Here is a 27,911-nt window from a genome sequence, read left to right on the forward strand (position 1 = left end):
CTCGGTGTGCTCTGTCTCTGTGCTCTTCATGCCGGTTTGGACTTTGTCAATGTTGAAGTTTCTCATCAGCCTTTTTTTCCTGCATTTAGGTCCTAACATGAAACTCCCAGCAGTGAACTGTGACTGTTTCTCCATCTAACAAGTTCCTTTATGGACAACAGTATCTCTATCTATCTATCTATCTATCTATAGATATAGATATATATATATATAATTTATTCCCCCCCCTCCTCGCCCCTGCGGGCGTTCTATCCTTCAGGCTCGGGTCCTCTACCAGAGGCCTGGGAGCTTAAGGGTCCTGCACAGTATCTTAGCTGTGCCTAGGACTGTGCTCTTCTGGACAGAGATCTCCGATGTTGTTCCTGGGATCTGCTGGAGCCAATCGCCTAGTTTGGGAGTCACCACACCTAGTGCTCCGATTACCACTAGGACCACTATTACCCTAACCCTCCACATTTTCTTGAGCTCTTCTCTGAGCCCTTGGTATTTCTTGACCTTCTCGTGTTCCTTCTTTCTGATGTTGCTGTCATTTGGAACCGCTACATCTATCACTACGGCCGTCTTCTTCTGTTTGTCTGCCACCACTATGTCTGGTTGGTTAGCCACCACCATTTTGTCCATCTGTATCTGGAAGTCCCACAGGATCTTAGCTCGGTCATTCTCCACCACCCTAGGGGGCGTCTCCCATTTTGACCTCGGGACTTCCAGGCCGTATTTGGCACAGATGTTTCTGTGTGTGTGTATATATATATATATATATATATTTATTACACTCCTTCTGAAAATACCTCCCAGATGAAAGCCAACAGTCTGAACCTTAAACATATTTTTTGGATTTAAAAACAATCGGCGGAATGAAACTTTTTTATTGCAATGTTTGTGTCTGTATTGACCTTAGATCTTTGGCTATTAGTCAACGCTGGAAGGATAAACTTATGACTTTGGTTTAACACCACACACTAACATAACAGAAAAGGTTAATTTTTAAGATCCAAATAGATTTTTTTCATCACTTTATTTTTGCTGGTACGCGGCTGTCATTTGTGTCTTGGTCCCAAAGCACACCTAATCCTTAAAATTCAGCTTGCAAAGACAATTATTTTCATTGCTTGTTATCTAAAGAAACTGGATGACGTGGTTGAGGCTTCTGGCCTCAAGGGTGCCTTCTAGGTGAGTTATTTTGGGCATGTCCAGCTGTGAGGAGACATCGCAGGAGAGTCTGGACACACTGGAGAGATCATGTCTCTCTGCTGGCTTGAGAAAACCACAGAAAACCTGGAGGCGGTGTCTGGGGAGAGAGCGGTCTGGGCACCTCTGCTTAGGCTGCTTCCCTGTAACACAGGCTTGTATAAGAAGTAGAAAATGAATGGACGGGCTTGTGATCTGATGCATGATGAACACGTTCACAGAAACACAAGTGTTTGCACTCACATTCAGAGCTGCACAGACAGTGGAAAACATGAAATGCATTAATGACCCTCCGATTATAAGCTGCCAGCTCATCTCATCTGCTCAGAAACTTAAAATCAGGTTAAAATAAAATGCTGTGTATTTTTTTTTAAATCCGATAATTCAAGGTGAAATAAAGGGAAATTCTTTCTCCCTCAAAATAGAAAATATAAGGCAGCAGGTGTTTGTTTTCGGGATCTTCGTTTTTCGCGTAGAGATTAAAAAGCAGACAGTCCCTGACATCAAGAGACGCAAATCCGCCTTTTGTTCTCGCTGTGGAGCTGGCCGTGGTCCTGAAAGCTATCGGCTCAGTGTGCTCATGATACATTCTCGGGGATACAATGTAACCTCTCTGAGTAGGGGAAAGGGCGTTATATTCATAAGTATATTCGTAAATGCGGGGGCCGATTTCACAGGACACACACGCCCTCTCTGAAATCTCGGCAGCATGTAAACAATGAACCCACATGACAGCAGGCTGCACACACCCGACATGCGCACACGGCGCTACTTCAAAGGAGTCACGATCTGGACCTGCTTGGCTTGAGCATCGCAGCAGCGTTATAGTTATTCTAAGCATACCTCTGGGCACACATTTCTCGGTGGCCTCACCATTTAATACTTTATATTTCCAACAGCAGAACATCTCCTCGGCTTGTGTTAAGACTGCCATCTGCCATCATCAGTCACTAAATCCTATCTGCCCGCCGCCAGTCAGCCCCTCTGTAAGCCCGTGGTGCAGGCGTGGCAAAAACGCAATTCATCTGGTGTCGATCGGGTATAAATGGGTGATAAGGAACAGCGTCGGGTACGTGATTTGTGTCATTTTCACAATGGATGACAATTTTATTTTTCGGAATGTAACCGACAACGACATCTGGTGACAAGCTGCTAACAAATGCGATGCCAGCAGGGGTGCTTATGTTTCTGCTGTGCTCTAAATGTAGGACTTTCGAAAAAAGAAAGATAAAACTGTGGGTTTGAATGTGCTGCTGTACAAATACAGATATACAGATAGATAGATAGACAGATAGATAGATAGATAGATAGATAGATAGATAGATAGATAGATAGATAGCTAGATAGATATACAGATAGATATACAGATAGATAGATAGATATACAGATAGATAGATAGATATACAGATAGATAGATAGATAGATAGATAGATAGATAGATAGATAGATAGATAGATCGATCTGAATCTTTAATAATACAAAACCTCTAGTCTGCTAATATACAGTCACTGCCACTTTGTTAGGTACACCTCCTTAACTTCTCCTTAACGCAAATAGACCATGTAGACATAGTCAAGATGACCTGCTGTTGAGATCAGAGGAGAATGGTCAGACTGCTTCCAGTCGATAGGGAGGCAACAGTAACTCAAATAACCACACATCACACCCAAGGTGTGCAGAACAGCATCTCTGAACACACAGCACACTGAACCACACTGGGTGCCACTCTTGTCAGCTATTTCTGAGGAATGTTTCCAGCACCTTGCCATAAAGAATTAAGATAGTTCTTAAGGGAAAAGTGAGTCTAACCGAGTACTAGCAAGGTGTACCGAATATTTATAACTAAGTATAAATACTAGGTAAATAAAGGTTAGTTTGAAATACATCTCTATCACTTAACCGTCTGCTGTCTGAGCTGCCACAGGGTTAAGGTGCAAGAACCCCACCCTGTTTTTTAAGGAAATAATATACTTTACTGTATTTTTTGACTTGTTAACTGAAACATTTATTTTGCCCTTGATTTTAAAGACATTGAAGAACCATTTTCAAAAGCCAAAAACCCAAATATTCTTATAGCACAGGGTCAGTGATGATGGCGGTTGCCAAAACTGATGTTCTGAATTAGATCTAACTGGATTAAATAAACAAACCCATTTAAAAAAAATAAAACAAACAAAAAAAACCCCACTTCATATATTTGGCAACACTGTTTTAAGAAGATAAAATGGTTTGACTATAAAGATTTTTGAACAAATGTAGCAGAAATAAAGATGTTTATGTCTTTTGTACCTTTTATTAGAAAAGCAGAGCTGTTATATGGATGCTATGGTACAAAGGTTTCACCAACAAATACAAAAGAGGGGTCAGCTGGAAAGTGAAAGCAATCTGAAATGGAAATACTAATTGATCCAATCAAAATTGTTCTTTAGTGCAGGTGTAATGGACTCCCACAATGACTGTAACTTAATTACACAAATGTTTCCCGGAAGATTTAAATGCTCCAGAAATGGGTCTCAAACTCAACGTTCATCAAAGGTCATAAAAGACACTCTCTTTGAATTTTGTCTCTTACAACAAAAAATTTCAAAGTCTGGTTAAAATTGAGACATTTTTAAACTAAAGTGCAACTTTGTAGTTGCCTTAAACTGAGCTTATGGAGATGCTTGTTTGTTAAATACTGTAAGGAAATGACCAGACAACAACGCTGTGTTTTGTTTTCATTTGCACAGCGATCATTTATTCCACAAAAACATGTATTTAATGGGTATCTGTACATGTTGGAAGCATGAAAAGCACAGATTTGTTTAAAGCAATGTAAAGAGAAGGCAATAAAATAGCTGTAATTATTTATAAGGTTATTAATAATCCTGGCGGTACTCACATGGTCCTCTATGTCCAGCCGTCCTCCTTTCCTGTGTTTCCTCACACACACACACAGAAGGGAAAAAATAGAACCAATTTCAACATTTTATTTTCCCCCCACTCTGTATTGATTGTTTTGATTTCCTGCTGGTGGCACTTAGTTTCTGATGTAGCCATTAAACTGAAAGCCTTACCGGTGCACAGCGTTCATAACAGGCCGTGAAGAGCCATCACTGCAAGCGGTGCAGGATTCAAAGAGAGGAGCCGCCACCATCTTCATCAGTTAACACGTGGGGGAAAGGTTTCCATCACATCAGACACATCAAAGTGTGGCTCTGGATCCCTGAGGATGAAAACAGGAGCGAGGAGGGGAGGGGATGAGAAACGGGGAATGAGTTAAAAAAAAATCAGGGGGAAGGAGGTGTGTGTGTGTGTGTAGGTAACGTTCACTCACTTCATCCTTTGCGTAAACACAAAGAAAAATGCGTACAGTAAGGTGACCTGACAAATTTACACACGTCCCCGATATAAAGGCTGATAAATGCTGATTAATTTAGTTATTTATTGAATTTTTCATGCTATAGGCTACCCCTCCCCTCTCTAACAAAGTGACTCTGGGAAGATGTGCTGACATCTGGCGACGGCCGGCTCACCTGTGACTATGTTTAATTTCCAAGTAAACTCCGCAGATTAAAAACTAACTTCTGACCAATAAAGATGTCGAATGGGAACACTCGTTTTCTATTTGTTCCCTCCAACACCGCTTTTTTTGTTTTCGTGTTTGTGTGTGCGCGCGTCTACACGAAGGGAACGATTTATTGCTAAAATCGAAACTCATTTCCCTAAACGACCTCAGTGCTAATTAAAGTAGACCTAAATTAAGGGCAGTTTTAACTGCACGGATTTATCAGAGTTAGGAGCCCATTCACATCGACATTTTTAAAAGGAACAAATTAAGCTGTATTATTTGCCGCTTACGCACTTAGAAATAAAAGTCCCAATAATAATGTCTTTTTTAACTTCTCATACTTGATTTAATGCAATAATTTAATGACCGCACTAAGAAACTGCAAATGAATTAAGGGAAGTGGGGCTTTCGGTACTTGATTATAACTGCCTAATCAATCCAACTGATCACCACTTTTGTCTTTTAGAGTGATTCTCACGCTCAGGCTGTGTGTGTTTGGCACCAAATCGATCTGGACCTCTTCAATTAAAGAGAATATTTGCGGAGTCAAGAGAGCCTTACTGAAAACGTGTTCGTTTCAAATTAAGCCAAACTGACTGCATTAACGCTCCCTGCACGGTAGCCTCACATGGAGACACCTAACAGACCTTTAACTGCTTTAAGGATCCAGTTACGCGTAAAACCGCCGCTACTTTATTTTGGATCTCAGCCAAACTAATCTTTTGCAAATTTATTCTTGTTACTAGGCAACTTTTCAGGCATCTGCCCAACAAAGCAGAGCAAATGTGATTCGACTAAACTAAGTAACCCATGCACACGGAGGTGCACACAATCAGTGTGGACACTACTTCTTTAACCGTATTTATCTTAAATACCAAAAAACCTAAAGACCTAATGTAATAAAAATCTGACTTATCAAGTTAAGATGTTTTTCTTTAGAAATGGCTATCCCTATAAATGTAGTAAACGTAGAAAACAGAGCCTTTTGAACTCTAATATCACTTTTATCTGTCTAGAATAATGCAGCAACTTATTTTAAACCTAATGGGATGCTGATACATTGATGAACACATTTCCCAAACAGTATTATAGATTTAATCCTTAAATTATGAACCATATCTAAAAAAACAAACAAACAAACAAACAAACAAACAAACAAAAAAACACTACACTCTTTAGTGTTACCTGCAGTTGTGTTCATGAGTAATGGAGCCAGTGGTGTTATAATTTCTGTGTGAATAATTAGAGGTCCTGGCTTAGGTGCTTTTAAATGTGATGCAGAAATAAAGGCAGTGATGCAACAGGTCAGGGATCAGAGATTAAAAAAAAAAAAGAGAATAAATAAATAAACGACACATTTTTCAAACTCAGATTTTTATTGGTCAGTACAAATAAACGAAAGTGAAGCCGACTGTCTTCATCCTCCTTCCAGAAATGCACTTCTTCTGCGTCGGTGTTGGAGGCTGGAAAAAAAATAAAACCCACCCCTCTCCCCCCCCTCCCGCTTGTCTAGACTTGTGTCGCCTTCCTTAACGGGACGTAAAAATTATCGCCGAAGGGATCTTGCGCATAGGTGGAGAAAAGCAATGCTTCACAAAAAACAAAAAACAAAACACCGAACATTTGGAGCTGGAACAATGAGAAATAATTCCGCCAAATATGCTAATGCGTACTGTAGAAGAAACAGAAATTCCATAGCATACACTCGGTTTGTCATACCCAAAGACAAGTTTAAATTAACGATTTTTCAAACGCTAATGGGATCCTACTGATACGGGACTGAAGCAGTCAAAACTGCTCACTGAAAAACTAAATAAGAGCAGAAACACTGCACCAACTACACTCTTTTCTCACCGTCTTAGCAAAAATAAATGTCTTTCAAAAGAAAGTGTGGAACTGTCTGTGTCTAGTTGGTTTAGACTGGACTGCATGCACACACACGTACCATGCACGCACTCTGACACTCTTACATTTAATGCAGTGCTTCATATTGGAGGAAATGATACAAAAAGTGAATTTTATATATATATATGTATATATATCCACCTCTTATCTTCTTTAATCTTCTGTCTTCGCTCTTCAGCTCAGCAACCCTCTCAGAGGCACCGTGTTCTTTATGTCTCTTGGTGTTGGCTCTCCTCAGTCTTCCACACACCCTTTTTTCCTTCTGCATTTAAAGTTTTTTTCTTCTGAAAGCTGCTGAATTCATTCTTCTTCAGTTCAGCTTTGCCACATCGTGCCCACCCCAGTGCAATAACTGCACATTCATCCACCTGCAGTCTCCATTTCAGTTTTTAGGAGGCTTTTATGACCTCCAAGACTTTTGACTGTGAGCAGTCTCAGGGCTACATGCTCAGTCAGTACCGTGGGGGCATAAAGGGTCTTTTAGGGGGGAACATTGGGCCCCCTGGTCTTAGACCTGGACGTTTGCCTCTAAACCTCGGGTCAGGGCCTTGAAATCGAGGAAATGGGGGGCGAGGAGGCCCTCTGGGGTGTGGGTGATGTGCAGGGTGAGGAGGTCGATGAGGAGGTCGTAGACCGGGATGACGGATTTCGTGATGAGGTGGTGGTCTCCTAGGAGGGTAGTGCGGACCAGGGGGGCTGTGATGCGGGTAGTCGTGGGCGTAGTAAGGCTCCTCTGAGTTTGAGAGTGGAGGAGTGAGGCGGCCTCGAACTCGGGGATAGTGGTGTGGAGGGCTCCCTGGTCTGTAATACGGATCATCTGGGCCGTGATAAGGATTGTCTTGGAAGTAAGGGGGCTCGTGCTGGAGGAGTTCGTCGTGGTGCCGCTCGAGGTCCCCCTGGTAATGCCGGTCATCTGAGTGGTGATGTAAATCCTCAGGGTGATGTGGCCGATGCTGGTCAGTGTCATACAGATGTTCATCAGGATGATACAGGGATTTGTGTTGATGATCATGGACCACCATCCCACTGATGACACTCTCAGTTCTGGCCCCGAGCACATCTCCAGAGTCTGTGCCGGGAATCGGCTGCTGCTCCGGAGGAATCATCGAATTGCTTGCCGATGAAAGGGAAACCTCAAAACCGCGAGGAGGGGGAGGTAACCTTGGGACAGGAGGAAGATTGCTTTTAAAGAAACCATGTAATGGGGTGCCCCCCTGCTGGGGGAGCAGCTCTTGAGGTTCCCGAGTTTGCTCAGCTTGGTACGGATAAAGTCCGGATGTGTTGTTTTCTTGAGCCCCTCCAGGCACATTATAGCCGCTGGGTTGCTGAGAGCTCCCCTCTGGGTAAGTGTCACCGTACCAACTCCTTTCACTAGGCCCATGAAAGCTGTCAGCAGTCTGTGTGTTACCGGCACTGCCTGGGGCTCTTTCTCCAGGCACTGGCCCTCCTGTCTGTGCAGAAATCTGCTGGTAATGTCCAACCGGTGCAGTAATCCCATGTTCAGAGATCTCCTGTTTGCCAAACGGGTACGGCTGGTAGATCTGCCCATTCTGAGCCACACCTGGCTGCAGGTGAGCAGACTGTTGAGGATTGTTGGGGTTCGGCTGTGTGCTATTCTGGTATGCAACAGGAGCCATTATTGCAGATTCAACAGATGACTGATTTAACTTGGGAGCAAATGGAACCACCATTGGCTTGTCCATAATCTCATCTTGAGTAGGCGTGCCTCCCCCCTCATCCCGCACAGGTGTCCCATCCTGGGTGTCTGTGCCAGTAACAGGACTATGATTATTGCTTCCGAGAGTTGGGTTTGTTGAAAAAACCAAGTCAAATGAACTAAAAGCAGGGTTTCCCTGCAAGAAGCTGTGTATTTTAGACTCTAAACTTGTAGAGGATGGTTCTGGATCTGTTGTCAAATCCATGTCTCTATGAAGAGCCTGAACCAGGGCAGAGGCAGGGTTGGAAGTCTGGGGGGGTGCTTGGGTGCTTGAGCTCTGCCTTGCAGTAGAGCTGGATAGGGGACGCACAGATGTGCCAAAGGAGTGAGGCAAGCTCTGAGAGGGTACCACTGATGAAACTGTGGATGAAGGAGAGGCAGTAATCTTGCCTGTACTGGAGGAGTCAGCTGAGCTGCCCACAACAGAGGTGATGCCTAAGGGAAGATAGAAGAAAGATAAGCAAGTGTGCTGCTATAAATCAACATTTTTTTTTTTAAATACTGTAAGTAAAGGTTGAATCTCACCTTCGAGGCTGCTTTGACCCTGGACTTTGGAGAGAGCACTGAGGAGGTCTGCAGGACTCACTTCTACCTTGGAGAGGATACTAACCAGTGAACTGGGGTCCTGTGCTGCCACAGGGAGAGCAGGCGTGCTCTTTACTGAGGAGACAGTGGGGGCAGCTGCAGGAGGAGTCTCCACTAACGGTGCTGCAAAAAACAAAGCTACACTCACTCACAGTGTAACCCACCATATACTAACTTTTTATTAGACAGTTATCAGATCTTTGAAGGCCAAATGTTCATTCATAGATTTATGCAATATGAGGTATATTTAAAACAAACTAACTTTGACATTTGACAAACGTACCAGATTAACTTAAATACTCTGTTAAATCTATGTAATCTAAATGCACTGAAAACATATATGCAGTTTAAGTACACACTCAGATATGCTCTCAAGATCTTTTTGTTTATCTCTACATTAAAAATAAATGACGCTGCAGAGATATTAACCCTCCAAACACATTGCGAACCCAGATGGTTCTTCCATAGCAGAAGTCGAGACACACTTTATGATGGCACGTGGAAGATTTTATTTTATTTTATTTTGAAAGAATTGAAATAAATCATCTATGTGCATGTCACAAAAAGGCCCGTGCTACTCACCTGTGTTCTTCACGACTGAGCTTAAGCTGTTGAGGATGGAGCCAATTTTATTCATGTCCACACTTTCCAGAGCGGCCGCTGGAGCGGCAATGGGAGGCGAGATGTGTGTGATGATGGGCTGCTCTGTCGCTACTAATGGCGCGCTTTTTGCAGGCATCGGTGCGGGCACCTCTGGGTGGAGAACGGGTTCTGTCCGCTCTTCAACTGAGGAAAGAAAATATGGCAGCGATAACAGTGAGAGAGAGGGCCAATGTAATGGTGCAGCTAAGTGCAGTTCCTCTACATTTGGTTTTTGTGACTAATTTTGTCGCTGTCACCCGATTTCCAGGGCAAATTTCTCAAAATTCAATTCAATTCAAGTATTTATTGTCATTGTCAAGAACAATGAAATTGTGTTTGGAGCTTCTACAACAAATAATAATAAATACTAAATTCCCCTTAGACCCAAGTGTGACTATTTAACCCAGTGTGACTTCAGTGCAATGAGACGATCCTTAGCAAAAACATGAGAATATGACAGGTAATGTTCATGGGACATTCAAACAAAGACCTGAGAAATATGACAAAGTGCAACAGTGCAACCCGTTCAATTATTGTACTGTGAGATATGATAAATGTCTATATTTCATACCAGTTCATGAGTTACTCAAATAATGGTTGCAGGAAGGAATGTGGTGCAAAAAAGAGAAGAGAAAATATATTTATGACTCTAGCTGTATATTCACAAGTGTTTTAATATTTTTAATATTAAAAATCTTTCCTAGAGATGTAGGGTACTGAGATTTGCTTTTGGAGAGACCTGATGCTCAAAGTAAGCTCAGTTGATGGATAATTACATTAGAACATTTTAGAATAACTGTCATACATAAAGGGAACCTATATAAATATGACATACACAAATAGTCAGTGAAATAGTAAATTCCTGTGTAAACTACTTTCTTTTGGCTGCTCTCTTTAGCGGTAACCAAAGCTAATTATCTACTTCTATATCATCCTATCCCTACAAGGTTATACTGTCGTCCCGACTTTCTCCATGTCCTCATTCACTACATCCATGAACCTCCTCTGTGCTATTCCATATTCAGCATCCTTAGTCTTGCTTCTCTAACTTTGTCTCCAATTTCCTCGACCTGAGCTGTCTCTCTCTGACGTACCAATTTCTAACCGTAGTCACTCCCAATGAAAACCTCAACTCTGCCACATCTGGCTTCAGTTTTGAAATGACTCCATTTGGTCAGTGTAGCTACTAAAACAGCTTGGATGCTTAAGGATTAATGAATTCCTCTAAATAACAGGTGTGATTTGTAAAGCCTGATTTATCTTTGACACAGAGCTTTAACAGATGTCCACAGCAGGCGATGGTTTCACCTGTGATCACGATGCATCCATCTAAGTAAATGCATACTCTGTGATATCTGATGGCGGTGGGCTGGGCACATGCTAGAACTCAAATTACATTGAGGTAGAATATTCCTATTTTAACATGCAAGTAAATTTAAGAATATGCACATCAGCTACTGCGCAAATGCTGTTTTGTCCATGGAGTCTCATCGGATTGTGTATAACAGGCATTTTGTCTTTATTAAATGGTCAGAAATGAGAAGAAAACTGTCAAACTTCTGTCAAATAAGGTAACACAGACTCATCACCTTTCTTATTACGAACGCAGTTAAATCCAAAAGGCCCTTTTTTTCTCCAGGAAAAACTTTAACAAGTCTCATCAGCTTATCTCAAAACAAAGGAAATATGTAAAAAGACTACTTTTAAAACTAAAACGAGGAACATTTGAACCAGTTAGATGACACCATGTAACATCTGTATTAACTACTACCGACAGCATGTTCAAAAAATGCTACTGCAAAAGTTGAAACAATGATTATGATGCAATGCTTGAGGACTTTTGTGTCATTACGGTGTTTGCCCATCTCTCCTGTGTTTGTCATTTCATTTTTTTTTAGTAAAGTACTGAAGACCAATATAAAAACCACACAGCACTTAAAAAGCATATTAGAGGCTTGAAATCCCAAAACATTACCCCACTCCTTACCTATGATGCCCCCACTCTCCATTTCATCCTCAGAGAGCTCCATGTCCTCCACCTCGCGATTGTCATTCTCACCGAGAGCCTCTGTGTCTCTGGGAGACCCCCCCGGGGAGGACAGAGGACTCGGGGCTGGCGGCTCTGCGTCATCGTCCATTGCAGAACCATCGAGGTCTGGATCGGGGTGAGCCATTTCCAGACCGTGGAAAGGAGACTCTGAGCCTGTAGGAGATGGAGCGTCTGCCGAGGGAGAGGGGATGGGCGACTCGTCCAGGTCGGGCAAGGTGGACTTCAAGGTGTCCAGCTTACGCTTGAGGTGGGACACCCGGTTAGCAAATGTTTGGTAGGCCTTGAGAGGAGAAGCAACGGAGTTTAAATACATAAAAATGTAAATGTTAAGTCTATTAGCCAGTTTTAATGCAGACTTCACGCAAATGCAAACAGCAAGATGGAGAGTGCCTAAGGTTTATCTTATCAAATAAGAGTCTAAAACAGAATGTACCAAAACGCCCAACACAAGCAGGGTGATAAACCTACAGGTAACTGAATTTCTTCATGCTTTAGAACAAAAAAACAAACAAACACCCCTTTCACTTACGTTAGCTACAATCTTCACTTCCTTGTACTGCATCTCATAGAAGATATCTGCGTTGGTGAGTGCCTCCAGGAGTTGAGGTAGGATTTTGTTTTGTTTATCAAAGAACTTCACGAACTCCTGTAGCTGTGCGCTTCCTTCCTCAAAGTCCTTGGAGAACTTCTTTCCTCCTGCCTTATCTGCAAGAACCAAGCAGTAATGTGAGGAAATCATAAAAGTCATAACCCATCCTTCCTATCGCTCCGGGTTAGACCGTACGGCAGCAAAAAGAATAAAACACCTTTGAGTTTCTTGAGGGCATCAGAACTGAAGATGTCAACCCTCATAGCTGCCAGCTGTTTCTCTCTGAGGTCGACCTCCTCCAGAGATCTCTTGTACTTGGACAGCTGGTCTATGAGTGCCTGCGGCTAAAGCAGAGGGAGCAGTCAGTCATATCATAAGCGCAACAAAGTCTGATCACAGTGTTTGAGTCAAAGACAAGACGAGAACAACCGTGCTTGTAAAACGGCACAGCTGGAGTTTAGTGAGGAGTTTTAAACTCTAACATCACACTTACCACGAATTCAGCAACCACCTTGGATCGTAGATCAGCTTTAGACTCGACTGGAGCTTTAAAATAAATAAAAAGCCCATCAACTCAAACAGCAAAATGAACTACAAACACCCAGAAGTCTACACAACAGAATGAAATGCAACATTATTTAAGAACTGAGATCATAATTATTTAACGGAATTATTCCTAAACTCTGGGAAAACTGTGGCTGTATTAAACCTAAATCAATAAATAAGAAACTTGGCTTAAAGACAATTAAATTAAAAATTCAATAAATTGTGTTTTCATAATCACTGAAAGCCAAAACTGTGACTGCAATTAAAATGCGATTAACTGTACAAGGCGCCACGACTGGTAACGACAAGTTTCATGTTAAGATGGCGCGTCTAATAAAATTAAAAATTACAAAAATAATAAGCAAACTTACTTTGTTGCTCCACGGGAGTGACAGAAGGGGACTCCTCTTTGATCAGGGCGTTCTTAAGGTCAGCAATGAGAGTCCCCGAATACACACCTCTCTCCTCCCAGATGGACAGTATCCTCTCCGCTGATTTTATCACCTTCGAGTCGCCTTCACAACTACAGAGAGGGGAGATGATAAAAACTATAATGATGGCTGCTGGATTTATGTGATACAAATGAGAGGAATGAGGGACAAGAAACACTGAAAGGTAGAGAGTAGCAGAAAGAAACATTGCACAAATATTTCTACAAAGCACTTACTTAACCAGCTGGAAGGCGTCTGGAAGCACCTCGGCGAATGCTGTTCGGTAAACGATGGCATTTTTCCTTTTACAGTTCTGGATGACGTCATTGGCGAGGTATAGCAGGTTGAGCCTGTGTGAGGCGTCAGCTGTTGGAGGAAACAGAGGCGCTGATGTTAGTTTGTTTGAACCAGACTGCTTCTAATTATGGTGCTTTTATCTGCGGCGGTTCATTCCCTTAAATCTTTCATTGGTTTTACTGTTTTTGTTGCTGCACAGCATGTGCGCCATTTTTAAATGTGCATATGAAATAATCTGACTTGAAACCTGTTGAGTCAAAATATATACGGAGAAGCAGCTCAGCTGTCTTTCACCTATTTCATTAAATATTGGTCAAAATCAGTAGTGGTCCAACATACTGCTTAATTTATTATCAATCTATAAATTTGGTACTTTATAAAAAGGTCAAACTGCAAAGCCTTAGTCACCGATCAATGATTATTACACCACAACAAAGCACAGCAAACAAATTCAGTTTTCTTAAAGCTGCAAATGTAACAAGTTTATTTTTACTTAATGCCCAGTTAAACTAAATCAATGACAAAAATCCATTATAGACATGTGCGATTAAGTCTGAAGTGATAAATCAGATTCCTAAACAGCACAGAAAAGATAGCATGCAGTCAACAGCTACCAAAAATATTTAATCAACAGCTAACAGTTAAACATGACGTGAAATCATTTACACAATCTTTGTTCACATTTAAGTTTTTATGACCTAAACAAGGAGTTTTAAAAATGCCTATTTTATAGTTTATACACACTATGTGTCATTTTTATTTGCAGTTTTTTTTATATTTATGATATGATAATAAAGGTTAAAAATAAACTTGTGTTATTGCCACAAAAAAATCATGGATTACACTCTGCCCTCCTCCTGGTTGGTATGTTGCAGTGCACCCCCCTGGTGGACAAACTATGCAACACGTCAATAATTAACAACGAATTATCGGCTCATAAATGAAAATTATTTACCAATACCCAGCTATTGGCAAATAGCTGATATAAGCTCATAATATCTCCCGATCAATAGTTTAATCAGTGCTTGATAAAATAACAAAATAAGTGTGCAATGCAACTAATATCAACTCTCTGTAAGTAAATAATTTTGCTTTAAATAATCAAGTCTTTATTAATTCTCTAATTGTCTAGATGACAGATGAGAGCCACGTTTCTTACTTATCAGGAGTAGAAAAGCAAAAGGCTGTTTTTTTCCTTATAATGCTGAGGGTTTGAACCCTAAACACAATCACTACAAAACAGTTTACTTTGAAATTTCTCCTGTAGCACTGAGATCTGCGAGTGTGATCACGTTAGAAGAACAAAAGTGATTAAACTGCAATATGCTCAGAGATCACTCTAAATTCTCCAAAGTCAAACACAGTTTCAGGTAACTGGAAAAACACTGCGACCAAGATTAACAGCGAAACAGGCAAGAGAGAGCCAAAGACATCCATCTATGAATACCTTCATTAAAAGGTGGAAACAATCAGCTCAAGGCTTCAAAATATGACATCAAAACCAATCGGTGACATCACAGTGGCTAGTCATCTTTTACATACAGTCTATATTTTAACTAGGGATACAGTGATCTGGAATCAGCTGATTTTCTAAATTTTTAGACTAGTGACTGACTAGTCAGCCTCTTGTATATTAAATTACAAAGCGGCCCATTCAACACATGTGCAACACATGCACAGCAGTGCAGGCAATATCAAAAGGAGCCTATCCTAGCTGCCATAGGTCAAGAGGCGGGTTACACCGTGGACAGGTGTCCACCTCGCTGCAGGCGAGGTGGACACAGAGACAGAACTATTCAAACACACCTCACTACAACTCACAAAACCCACTAACTGCATATTTGTAGGAGGAGGTCAGAGTACCCAGAGAGGACCCACGCAGACAACAGAAGAGCATGCAAACTCTAAACAGAAAGACATAACAAGATGATGGATTTGAACACAGGACCTCTTGCTGACGGGCAGCACTGCTAACCACCACCACCTCACCCAATGAAGAACATCTCCAGTTGAATCAAGCTTTCCAAACAGAAGTTATTTTACATTTTTATTCTCTTTCTGTCTCTCACACACATAATTAGTAGCCAAGCCAGCAGAAACTGAAGAAATTACTGCAAAAGACGTCACCAAAAGGTCAGTGAACCCCATCTGGTGATGGATATTGATACAACTTCATTGATTCCAATGCCATTATCGATTCTGCTTATAGGTCAGATTCATTATTGATTCTCTTACTGACCTGATCCATGTTTGTGTTTTTCAACATCAATACAACTGTTTTAAGACGTTTTTATGTTTAAGATCCCTCCTGTTCCTGGGCAGCCTAAACCAAATACAGCATTTCCATTAGTGAGAACACGTCTTTTATCTAAGAGATGAAGGGCATCTATGGACAATACCACAATCTGATTTTATGAATGTTTTTCCGCAGTTTATGTGTGAGAAAGACTTCATTGTCTTCGAGCCTGAGAAATACTTGAAAGTGGGTGTGCAGAAGCTCCACTGCCATGCTTGACATCATTGCTCTTCAAAGTGAAAGAAAACAAATTCCTCATATCAGGAAGAGGAACTGATACAACTTTGATAAACCGGAAATTTTGGTATGGATTCTTCACTGGAACTGGTTTTTAATTATTGTCCCTAACTCTGTACAGTGATCTGTGGTTTTACTGCAGAGTTGTGGGCTATTTTTGTTTAAACATAAGATCTGGGATCTTTTTTTTTTTTTTTTTTTAAATCAAGACATTTCTGTTGGACAATGTTAATGTTTTCCAGCTTATCTCCAGCCAATCTGGCGCATTGACTTAATACTACTTACAACTAGGGTGCAGTTAGTAAGATGTAGGTATATTAAAAATACCTTAGTGTAGTAGTATTAAGTAAGTTCGACCCCACCCCTGTTGTTTTGTTTAGGACAGAGGTGTCAAACATAAGGCCCAGGGGCCTGAATTGGCCTGACAAAGGCTCCAATCTGACCTAATCCGACCCCCAGCTTTGGAAAATACGACAAAGGGCATATGTTTTTGACCTTTTAACTATATTTTCACAGGTTTGACTGCTTTTTCTGCTGATAAAGATGTCCCGGCAGCCATTAATACCACGCCAAAGTAGTTAAGTAATAGATAAACAATTAGATTAGTCTTTTATTGTCATTGTACATGTACAAAAAATTGTGTGTGCTCCATACCAACTATGCAGGAATAAAATATAAATAGTAAGACAACAGAAATGCATAACAAGCAACAGTAATATATATAAAACAAGAGGAAGCCCTGCAATAGAAAGACACTGTCTGTTAAATGACAGAACGAGAAGTTCCTGTGTCACTGTCTAATATTGACGTTTCTGTTTAAAAAAAGAAAGAAAATCTTCATCAATTAACAAACACTTTGTTTTATGAACACAGGAAGTCTGGAAAGTGAGCTACCACAATGTTTTCTGGTGCTTGTGTTTTCCAACATTTATCATGTAGAAAAAAACTAAGATATGCTGTTGAAATTGCATTATTTATCTAATATTAAGATATCTCAGGGAATAAACGTGTAGTTAAAGTTTCACTCCACCAACCCACCTAAGAACAAAGTGGGCTGTATGTGATCGTCAATGTAAAATGAGTTTGGCATCACTGGTTCGGGACTTTTCCAAAATAGTAAAAAAACAACAACAACAACAAAAAAAAAACAGATATCACACTTAGACAAAAATGTCCACTTGTGTTATCAGACGAACACAAAATTAGATTTAATTTACAACAGTACAAAACAGAAAAAGGAGCGTCAGCAATGCCAAAAAGCTTGATATACTTTCTATTAAATTAATAATCAAAATACTGTAACTAATCTGATATATTAATCCACACATTTAACGATTTCTTTCTTATTTTCGTTCTTGAGTTCATCCAAAAAGCTTCGGTAGCTTCCAGTTAATACATTTAAATGCTAAGTTTTTAAATGTATTTATTCAGTGTTTTTTAGATGTTTAAAACATCTCTGTCTTTATGGTACACCACTAAGCCTCTGAAAAATCACTAACAGGCTTTAAACTGCATAAATAGAAAACTCAGGTGTCAGATATAATGAAACAGTCATATCTTTAATGACAAAATGGAGAAAATGTCTAAAAGAGGATAACGCTATACTGCAATCACAGAGGGAGACGCACAACTTACTGCTGTTAATAAGTCTCCACACTGAACGTACCTTGCTGTCTTCATCAGCAAAAGACAGTGATGAACTTTAAATTGACAGTAAATGCTAAAACCTCACTAGAGTAAAAATTAATGAACAGTAGGTATAAAGGTATCAATAGCAATGGCCTTTGTTTTAAATTACTGGACAATTCCAACTATATGAATGATCCTTGAGCTGCAAGTCAAAATAAATTACTTCAAAACTATTCAAGGGCCGTGCATGAGATTTAATCACCTGCTCTGCAGAGAATCAGAAACATACCACTATTCTCACGTCAGCAAGAAAAAGTTTGTGAACCTGTTTAAACTACGTCTGCACTGATTATTCATAAAATCTGAGCTGAATCTAAATCACAAACATAATCCAATTACACAAATAAAATACGCACATTGTACTTTTGTTGATATAATCTCACAGTGAAGGCTTGAAAATGTAGATTCAACCGTTAGGAGCTCCACTTAAGCAGATGCTGCCTGAAGCATGGATAGTACAGGAGAACATTTGATACAGAGAGATGACACTACCCAAATGAAAACATGTATAACGCAAAAGGATTGGTCCTAGCAAGGATTAAGATTTAAGATATAAGATTTGTCTTCTTAGTGTAAGACTGGTTGGTGGGAGCTCTGTCTTAATTACAGTTACCAGAAAGCTAGAAGTGTGATCTAGGCTACAAAAGCATCTCCTAATACCTTGGCAATAACACAAAGTACTGACCTAAACCCTACTGAGATGCTGTGCGGTGACAAGAAGAAAGCTGCTGAACCACAGAAAACACGAATGAACAGGTAAAGCTAGCCTAAGCTTTCTTCTCATAGCTGAGAGGTTCACTAGTTACTAAGCTGACTGAGACAAGTGAACTGAAGAAAATAAAATAAATAATATAAGAGAGGCCCACTGAGAACCTGGTGCAGTTTGACAAATTTCCAAACAAACATGTAAATAATCAAAGTGTCAGTGACAACTCCAATACTTAAAGTGAGTTTGTGTACTCAGTAACATTAATTTACTCCAGCGGGCCACATGAGGAACTGGAAGGCTGGAAGGCACTGAACTCATTCTGCTCATTGTTACTTTTTATTTCTTTATAAACTGCTTCTGGTGAAAGTAGATCATGTTACAATTAGACCCCAATTGTGGCCCCGTGTATAAATTAACTGCCCAGCGCAGGTTTACAGTAACAGAATATATTTTGTCTACATCAGGGGTTTCAAGCAAAAGGCACCGGGGGACAAAACTGACCTGGCAAGGACTCCAATACGACCCACTTTTACAGAATTTCCTACTGAGAAAGACCTTCCCCTCGGCCACTTATACTACAACAGTGTAGTATGTAAAGGAAAAAAAATTAAATGATGCAGAAATTCCTGTTTTTTCACTATCAACAAAAGAAAATTCTGTTTGTTTGTTTATACACCCGGTCCACGGTAAGAAAGAGAAACAGAAAGTTTATTAAGTGAATTAAGAAAAACTTCCTGTTTTGTAATTACCGGACAGTCTGGGCAATGAGCTACCAGAACTTTTGCTGTAATTTTACATATTAATTTCTTACAATTTAAGCCCAAAGAATCATACTGGCATTTTTACTAGAGCAACATTTCTTTAACGTGTAGAACAAATTAGATGAACTGCCGAAATTGCACTTTTTAATATATTAACATATCTCATTATTTAATGTTTATTTAAATTTGTTTACATTGAAAGAAAGGAGAGTTTCACTCATCTGTCCCAATTACAATCAAAGTAAGCCGTATGTGGCCCTCCATGTAAAAAGAGTATGACATCCCTGGTCTATATATTATGGGTGGACATTGGTGTCCAGGCCCGTCCAAAAGGTCACTGTTCCCCATGAGCTGACTACAAATAAGTCAGTCATACAGTTTGGTAACAAAACTCTTTCCAGTCTCATAACAAGTTGTGATCTGGTAGGCTGTTAAATCTTGAATTTCCTGTTGTAGCCTGTAAAGCTGGCCCGGTGCACAGGCTGACCTCTTGTATCACTGTCACAAATGTAAATTTGACAGGTTCATTACTCTGCACATTAGTTTATAAACTCTTTGTGGACTCTACGCGGGTAAACGCAGGCTATAGTGTGCACATGGATGACAGCTTGAATGTCCCTGCTGTCAAAGGAGCGCCAGTTTTAAACTCCACCGTTTCCCGGCATTTCAACCTAAGGCAAATACGACAAAGACCTTACCTCGCCCGGTTAAGATTATGATTCGTCAAACAGCAGGAATAAAAACTATATTTAAAATATTTATAAGAACAAACATCTCATTGAAACCATTGCGATCGTTGAGCTCAGACGAGTTCAAAGGTGCAGGCAGTAGGGCTACTTACATTTCTTCAAGCACTTCATCCAGTGTCGCACTATCACACTGTGGTACTTCTTGTTGTCGATGCACCACGTTGACAGTCCTTGAATCGAGTCCATGGTGTTGGTCACATTTTGTAACTTTCTGTCCAAAGTGGACTCCAGAGAGCCGCTGGCAGCGGCTCCGGCTCCGGCTGCCATGTCCGGACGAGTTTGTTGGTGAAGGCTAGCACTTAGCTTAGCATGCTAGCTTAACGCAGCACAGGCATCTTTGCACTCAGGAGCCTCCCAGGCTGCTCCGAGATGCTAAAAGGTCTTCAGTGTTTGCTAACTCGTGTCCCACTCCCCGTGTCTGTGTACAAATTATTCACGGTGAGCTTCCTTATCGCGGCTAAACATTCATATCGTTTCACATTGAAGAACTAAAACTCAGCGCCTCGCGGCATCCTGTGGCTCTGTTTACTCGTTGTTGGTGGGGTGATGAAGAACACTTCCGCAAACACTGCTCGGTTATGGCGCCACCCAGTGTCACGGAAGGTGACTTTTCTCTTCTTCTTTGTTTTTTGTTAGCGACACCTGCTGCGCGTTATTGGTAGAGCAAGTGCACTATTTACTGTTTGTTGTGGCAGAGAAGTTTTAATTTTTTTATATATTTAAAAACTACTAAAGTGCTGTGCAAAAGTCTTGAGTCACCTCTCATTTCTACATGTTTTGCTTCCAAGTGAGCAGACTTTGTTGTTATTTTGAGAGTCTTGAGCAATAGTTCTTCAGGCTTTCCGAAGGTCTTTCAAAGTTGCTTGTTTTTTCACTCAATTCCAGTTGAGTCCTTGCAGGTAACCATTTTCAGAGGAATATTTTCTTTTGTTAAGCCACATAACACTGACCTATGAATCATTAGAGCAAAAACATGTCACCTACACATAACATACAACTTAAAACAACCTGCCAACAAAAACACACAATTTATTTCCACTTTGTTAGTTGAGTCAGTAAAAAATGCCAAAAATTAATACTCATACACCAATGAGGTGATTTCCAAATTAGCCATTCTCAGGATGTTGTGCAGTGTGTCCTCAAAAAAATGTTGAGAAATCTACAGCAGATGGTTAGTTCATACCAGTGCAAAGCCAAATGTTGTGTTTGTACCATTTAAAGAATGCAGAGTAATTAAGTTCATAGTGTACGAGCTGTTCTGGTCAGAAAAAATACTTTGCTGTGAAGAGAAACTTTCCTTTTTTACCAAGCTCATAATTGGGCCTGCTGCTGGATCAGGTGACCCTGAACCATCCCCTATTTGTACAGCTACAGCGTCAGACTGCCGGGGGACTTCCCATGACACACTGAGCACTTCTCTTTCTACTTCTGTTTCTCACACTGCTCATGAATTTATACAAGAATAAAAACAACTTTTTATAACCCACATAGAAAATGCCACTTTTGTGCTTTGTGTTTTCTCCTCTCTCTCTCTTTCCCGTGTCTTTCTGGTTGTATCTCCTGCTTTGGAGCAGCATGTTCCTGACCTGCAGTTACTGGCCCCACCTTGTTTTTTCCTTTTCAATGCAGCCTGAATGTGCCATGACCGGTTACCCTAACCCCAATGATGTAGTGTGTTCACCTCCCAATAATATGCTCGAAATTGATGCTATACAAGTAAAACTGTACTTATCTAACCCATGGAATAATAAAGGAACCTTGTAAAAATATTTACGGGGTAGATTTAGTGGCTGGAATGCAGAAAACTTAGACATCAATGCATAAAAAATGTCCCATGTTTTGCTGATTCATGTCATTCTGTATTTATCAAGAAATCACCAGCAATAATTTTATTATAAGAAATAAATTTTCTAAAACAAGTGAAAATTAAAGACATCAAACTGTAAAATTGGATTTTTTTTCTTAACTCCTTTATCACAAATAAAAAGTGTAACCCAGCACAACAAAAAGTGTACTCCAGGATGCTACATCTTAACAGACTAACACAACACACCGCTGCACTATTGTTCTCCGCCTTGTGCTTTCAATTTCTGCTTTAAATAAGAAAATTCATACACGAGTAAGGACAAAGCCTGAGAAACATTCGCTTTTCAGTGGCATATGTGGCGAAATGATATTACCATCGTTGGTTAAAACAGTACACTTTTCGTATGACTTTTTCTCGTATGATTTAATGTCAGGCAAGCTTTATGTGTGATAAAATAAGGCTCACTGGTTAAAAAAAAAAAACCAAAGCAAAAACAAACAAAAAACCCCACCGGAGATGAAACGTCATTCAACATGAATGATACCTGATTATAAAATATGGTGGTACAAAAAAAATAATAAAGGTATTTAATAGAGATGGAATGGAAAGTGTTTTGTTTATCATATTCCCCCTGATATTTCTTAATAATGACTCAATAGTAAAGCACTTCCAGGGTTACAAATCCATTTAAAACAGGGCACAAAGGGATGTTTTTTGCCCTCATGATGACACAATGCATTTGGAGCTTTTTTGTATGAATAATAAGCTAGATTTGCTCTACTGCAATCAAATGACACGTCCTCCTCCCCCACCCTTTCTCCTACAAAAACCTGTAAAGTGCTCATCCCAGGCATAACACACAACAAGTCTGCTGAATGGAATTAAGGTTTTCAAGTACTGCTTTCATAAATAATATCACAAACCCTTTAGTGTGTAACATTTCCTCATTGTCATCCAAAAGTGCAGCTGCATCAATTCAAAGTCACACAGGATTAAATATTATATCATTCCTGTTTAATCACCTAATGAGGAAAAAGTGACCCCTGCCCAAGGTCACGTGTAATAAAATATTTCAAGTCCATCTATCTACAGCTAGCTCACAGAATAAAAACCAACTGAAAGACCGAGCTTCTTTGGTTTCTAACTCGGCTCAGTAATTACTAGTCAGTCATATTCTGTGTGGGACTACATCTGTTCTTAATAAGTGCAGATAAAAAAAACAAAGAGCGTACGTTAAGTGCTGTGACACTAGAGTAAGCTGCTTGTGATATGATAATGCATCATGGTTTAATTTGGCACATTTTGGCAGCGGCTACATGCCTTTATTCTACTGTATGCTACAATCAGACAGCTGGAAAAAATACTTTTTTTTAAAAACTTTCCTAAATAATATTTCGAGTCATCTGAGTTCAATAATGAGGTATATTTGTAATCAATTTGCGAGTTGCTTCATAATAAATTAAGCCGCTAATTAATTTGTCCTATTTTCTCTGGGAAAATAGTGCAAATACAAAACAATTTAAGCAGCCGTGGAACCAATCGTCGCTTCATGAAGTATTTTATATTCAACTGACTCGTTTTTTTTCCTGCTACAAACACCGTTTTTCATCAATGGCATGAAATCCTGTACTGCTACTGCTTAGTGCTGCGTTCGATGATATGAAAACGTACAAAGCACAGCACAGACTGTTTTAACACATGTACACATGTAAAAGTATTTCCAACATTTTTTAACTTAAAGGTCAATGTATACAAAAATTCATTCAGACAAACACTTTAAAATAACTCTGGTGTCATTAAAAACCCAACACTGGATAGTTAGGGGTTAATGACCATCTCTGTACAGTTCTCCTCCTCCTCCTGGTTTAATGTTCCTTATAAGCATCACAGACTGGCTCCACGCCCAACTTTATTCTTATGTAATCGAGTCCGCCCTCTGCTTTCAGTCTCGCTGGCATGCTGAGGCACCTCCATGTGATAGCGAGGTCAGCTAAGGCCAGCTAAGGTGAGTCACTTGTAGTAATGATGTTGCTTGAAGACACCGAGCTGTCTTGTGTAGCTGGGCTGCCACATGAGGAGGAGGGCGGAGAACTCTCAGGGTGCTTCCGATTGTCATGTGCTCTCCTGCTACATAAATATGACGGCCTGCTTAAAGTGCCAGTCCTGCGTGTAAACTCGTGTTCAGAGCTACAGCTGTACCCAGCTGCTTCGTCTGCTTCTTCCTCTGGAGTTTTCTGTTCTGTACAGGATTTGCGCCAACACGTGGAAATGGTGTCTAGTGAAAAGGCAGCATGGCAGCTCCCGTGTTTTCCGTGCTTGGCTGGGACTTCGCCAGCCTCGGTAGAGTCTGGCCAGCTCAGTTTTCTCTTCTGCAATGGGAGAGCAGAACCAAAAATAACAACAAATCAAGGCCATCTTGGAAGAGAATTAAGATCTTTGAGCCAAAAAAAGGACAATAAAGCAGATGAGGTTGACCTTGGAGAGACAGAATACTCTACTAAATACTAAGATGCTTTCTAATCATTTTTAAATATACATTAATTAACTTTTTTTCTCCTTCATTCATGAAAATAATACTATTACATTAAACAACACTGTCACAGATATGGTGACATCCAGGAGGAAGCTGACCTTTACTGGGATGTGGAGCTGATTTTGGCTCCAGTGTGCTGCGACTCTGGTTGTGGTGGTCTTGTTTGGTGTGTCTGTGGATGTAAACGCCTCCCGAGGGAACCACATTTTGAGCAGCATCTCTATCTGCAGGAGATTCTGAAGATATTTCTCACTGCAGAAACAAAAGAATTGTACAATTACCGTGGGGTAATAGTGACAATGATAACACTGTTCATGTTGTTAACACTGCCATTAATATTAGGTTTTCTTTTTAATAAAGTTATTTTGAAAGGCATTTTAAGTCTTTATTAAACAGGACAATGTGGAGAGAGGGTAGGAGCAGTAAGGACTATAACCTTTGACATTTTGATCACCTGCTCAACCAGGTGAGCATTAGGTATCATTTTTGGTGGACTTACCCCATTTCAGGTTTCTGTAGGATTCCAAGAATCCTCTGCAACCTGTCCATGGCAACACTCTGCTGGAAACTGGTTAAGCCTATCAAAAACACAAGCAGGTACCTGGATATAACTACCAGATTGGATGCACTAAATAATGGCGATCATTTAGGATACTGGTCAGACACATACCTCGGTCAAATCGGCCAGTCTTTAAACCATGAAGCAGCTCGAGGAGAGGATGGATAAACCTGTGCAAATCTGCACACTGTAATATTAAAGGGAATAATAAAGACTGTTAATATAACTAAAATCTGCTATTTACTAAAAGTTAATACAGCTAAAAACCTCTGTTTACTACAATAAGACCTAAAGATTCCAAAAGAAAAGTGCTCACCTTCTGAGCGAAAGCGATGTCCCCTGGTGTCACTGATGACGATAATGTGCGGTCTTCAGGAGAAGGGGCAGAGCCTGGAGGTTTAGTCTTGTCAGAGCACTGTTCAGACCTGTCACACTGAGATCTCGAACGCAGCCGATTGGTATGAGGAGGTAAACCAATGTACCTTCCAGAAAGTGAGATTCCTTCATCGGCGGAAGGCAACTTTCCAATCCCACTGTCCCCCTCTCCCTCTGAGAAGGTTTCAGCCTCATCTTCAGTCTGCTCAGTCTCACTGAGTAGAAAGCTTGGAGTGGAGGGTAGTGAGTCATAAGATGGCCATTTGGAGGAATTACCTAATGAATTCATCTGTGGAGACAGGATTGAGGAAATTCTTTTAAATCAAGATTATGAATAAAAGTAAAGTAATCAGTAGCACAGCAAGAAGATCCAGGGTTTGAATCCAGGCTTTTTGCATGTTCTTCCTATGGGTACTCTGGCGTCCTCCCACACTCCAAAAACATGAATATTAGTCAACTGGTGATTCAACATCGGCCATAGGAATGAATGTGAGCAAATCTGTGTTAGTCAGTTAGATAGACTGATAACACGTCCAGGATCATTTACACAGGAGGTTACATTACCTTAAACAAATGATCAGTTTTGATGCTTCTGGGGATACATCTCTGAATTTTATGTCTCTTAGTTAGCCTTAACATACCTGCCCTTCAGCATACAGTTAAGAGTCGGGCAAAGAGTCTTTTTATTGTTACTTAATAGAAGACTTTGCACTTTACTGCTATTCAAACAATATTTTATCACAGTCTTAATGTTTTTACTTTGGCCTAAGACCTGGATTTGTTTGGTGGGCACCAAAATGTTTTAAATGCACATAAAATAGAAGATCACTTGTAACATTAACATGAAAAAGATACAAGGCGCCTTAGTTATAATAGCTGCGTATTTGATTGAGTAATACAGTCATTAAAAGAAAATACTATCCATATGTTACTATAAAACACTTATCAGCCCTCATGTGACTGCAATGCTGCAGCACGATGATTTCATCACTTTTATGCAATATCTATTAGAAGTGCACTTGTTGCCAAGAACAGTGAGTTACGTGTTCGCAAATTCTCAGCAACCGCAATAAAATCCAGATGAGGACAGAGCCAATAACGATCAACTCTGATAGATTATGACTCTGGAAGAACACGAAGGCCCTTTGACCGACGCAATCGCTGTTATTCACTTTTTTTTTTTTAAAAAAAAACGCGCAATTCAATCGCACAAGCTCCCTTAAATTTTCGCAAAGGCCTGTTACATAAAGTTTGTTATAGCACGTGTTGCTGTGTGCAAATGTTAGTTGCCTTGAGCTTAGTTTGTTTATATCTGCACTAGATTTTTTTAATCACTGCCTCTTAAGGCTGGAGATTACGTATTTAATTTTAATGGTTAAAACTGGAGACATATGGGAATCTGATTTATGTAAGGACACACGTATGTGTACGTCTGCTGCTGATAAGCTGGTAAAACGCAATAATCATCTCATATACCAGTTATAACATGTTTGCGATAACTGGGAATAGTCTAGAAAACCGTATCTTACAAACTGAGTGATTGTTAGCTGAAAATGTTTTTAAGAAAAAGCATAATAGCAGTATTAATGTCGTTTTCATTCTGTAATAATACCCGTGGTAAACCAGCTAACTGGAAATTTACTATGTAAAGATGTAAATGTAAAAAAGTTACTGTTTAGTCTAAGGCAAAAATAAAACGCAGGCTTTAAATAATAAGTGAGGAGCCACCTTTCCTTAAAAAACGTTAAAGTGTAGGAAAAGGACGGAGCTTCTTACCTTTTGGACGGAGGAGAGTTGGACTCTTAAAAACGGTTAGCTAGCTCTATTTGAACTAGTTTTAAAAAATAAATCAAAGCTCACAGAGAGGACTTCCACAAAAACTAACGGCTCTACTTGTGAGCACAGCTGTAACTCCTCTTGGTCAGTCCCTCCTCGTTTCTGCTACCTCCGCTCGTGGCGCTTCACTTACTTTGGGAGCTTTCTGACCCGCACGCGAATTACCCACCGAGCGCAACTGCCGCTACACGTGCTGGAGCGTGTACGGAGCCGCGATTGGCTGTCCAGAGCTGCTCTTTTCCTCATTGGCCGAGAGGCTTGGCCAATCGGCGGGACGCACAGCGTCGGTTGGTTGGTATAAGCGTTTGGATCCCTCCGATCCTGCAACGGCCGCACGTGTGGTAGGTGTGGATGCAGAGCGAGAGGAACAGCACGAGGCAACTGGCATCTAAAATGTTGATATGCAGATTGAGTCACATTATAGAGCCAACGCGTAATAACAGACCACGCTGCTGGTGCCCCCCTCCCCGCGCGCACACACACATACACACACACACACACACACACACCTCCACACTCTGGAGTCTTCTCCTTTTTCAGTGGGGGGCTGCACCCCCCCCACTCCACTCCACATTCTTCCAAATCCGTCATGTTACTTAACTGAACCAAAACACCCACGTCACTTGATTAACATCATTAATCAGAGAAAGAGATAGAGAGAGACATGCACAGTTCACAGCAGGGTCTTTCCGAAGAAGATTAATATTATTTAAAGGGATTTTGTGTCAGTCTTGCGTTGATAATTTGCTTTCTGGGGTCACCTGCCAAGATAACACCTAAACATCTTCCATGCATACATTTAACTTGACAACAACAAACCAAACCACTGATTGAGAGATTTAGATCTAAATAAGCATGCA

At 40.4% G+C, this 27,911-nt stretch overlaps 2 protein-coding genes across 6 annotated transcripts; both read right to left on the reverse strand.

The window, feature by feature from the left end:
• Positions 1-1,000: 1,000 nt before the first annotated feature.
• rprd2a (regulation of nuclear pre-mRNA domain containing 2a) lies at positions 1,001-20,516 on the reverse strand. Of its 5 annotated transcripts, none has more exons than XR_001225069.3 (13): positions 20,034-20,516; positions 13,440-13,569; positions 13,144-13,295; positions 12,720-12,772; positions 12,444-12,570; positions 12,167-12,342; positions 11,575-11,917; positions 9,528-9,731; positions 8,886-9,068; positions 6,785-8,795; positions 4,245-4,393; positions 4,070-4,100; positions 1,001-1,343 (listed from the first exon to the last, which is right to left on the reverse strand). XR_001225069.3 is itself a non-coding variant. In XM_013275907.3 (10 exons), exons 1-10 carry the CDS (start codon positions 20,206-20,208, stop codon positions 7,096-7,098), a joined length of 3,243 nt encoding a protein of 1,080 aa, XP_013131361.1. In that variant the 5' UTR covers positions 20,209-20,516; the 3' UTR covers positions 6,096-7,095. The 5 variants fall into 5 exon arrangements, 1 of the variants encoding a protein (XP_013131361.1); XR_001225068.3 differs by having other exon boundaries at positions 4,070-4,109; XR_001225066.3 differs by lacking the exon at positions 1,001-1,343 and having other exon boundaries at positions 3,902-4,100.
• A 1,588-nt stretch (positions 20,517-22,104) lies between these two features.
• On the reverse strand, positions 22,105-27,315 carry ciarta (circadian associated repressor of transcription a). Its single transcript, XM_003452479.5, has 6 exons — positions 26,992-27,315; positions 25,157-25,504; positions 24,952-25,027; positions 24,781-24,859; positions 24,380-24,533; positions 22,105-24,117 (listed from the first exon to the last, which is right to left on the reverse strand). The coding sequence occupies exons 2-6, from the start codon at positions 25,502-25,504 to the stop codon at positions 23,749-23,751; spliced, it is 1,026 nt and encodes a 341-aa protein (XP_003452527.1). The 5' UTR covers positions 26,992-27,315; the 3' UTR covers positions 22,105-23,748.
• Positions 27,316-27,911: the final 596 nt, after the last annotated feature.

This window comes from Oreochromis niloticus, linkage group LG22 (assembly GCF_001858045.2).
Source record: "Oreochromis niloticus isolate F11D_XX linkage group LG22, O_niloticus_UMD_NMBU, whole genome shotgun sequence".
Taxonomy (NCBI): Eukaryota; Metazoa; Chordata; class Actinopteri; order Cichliformes; family Cichlidae; genus Oreochromis; species Oreochromis niloticus.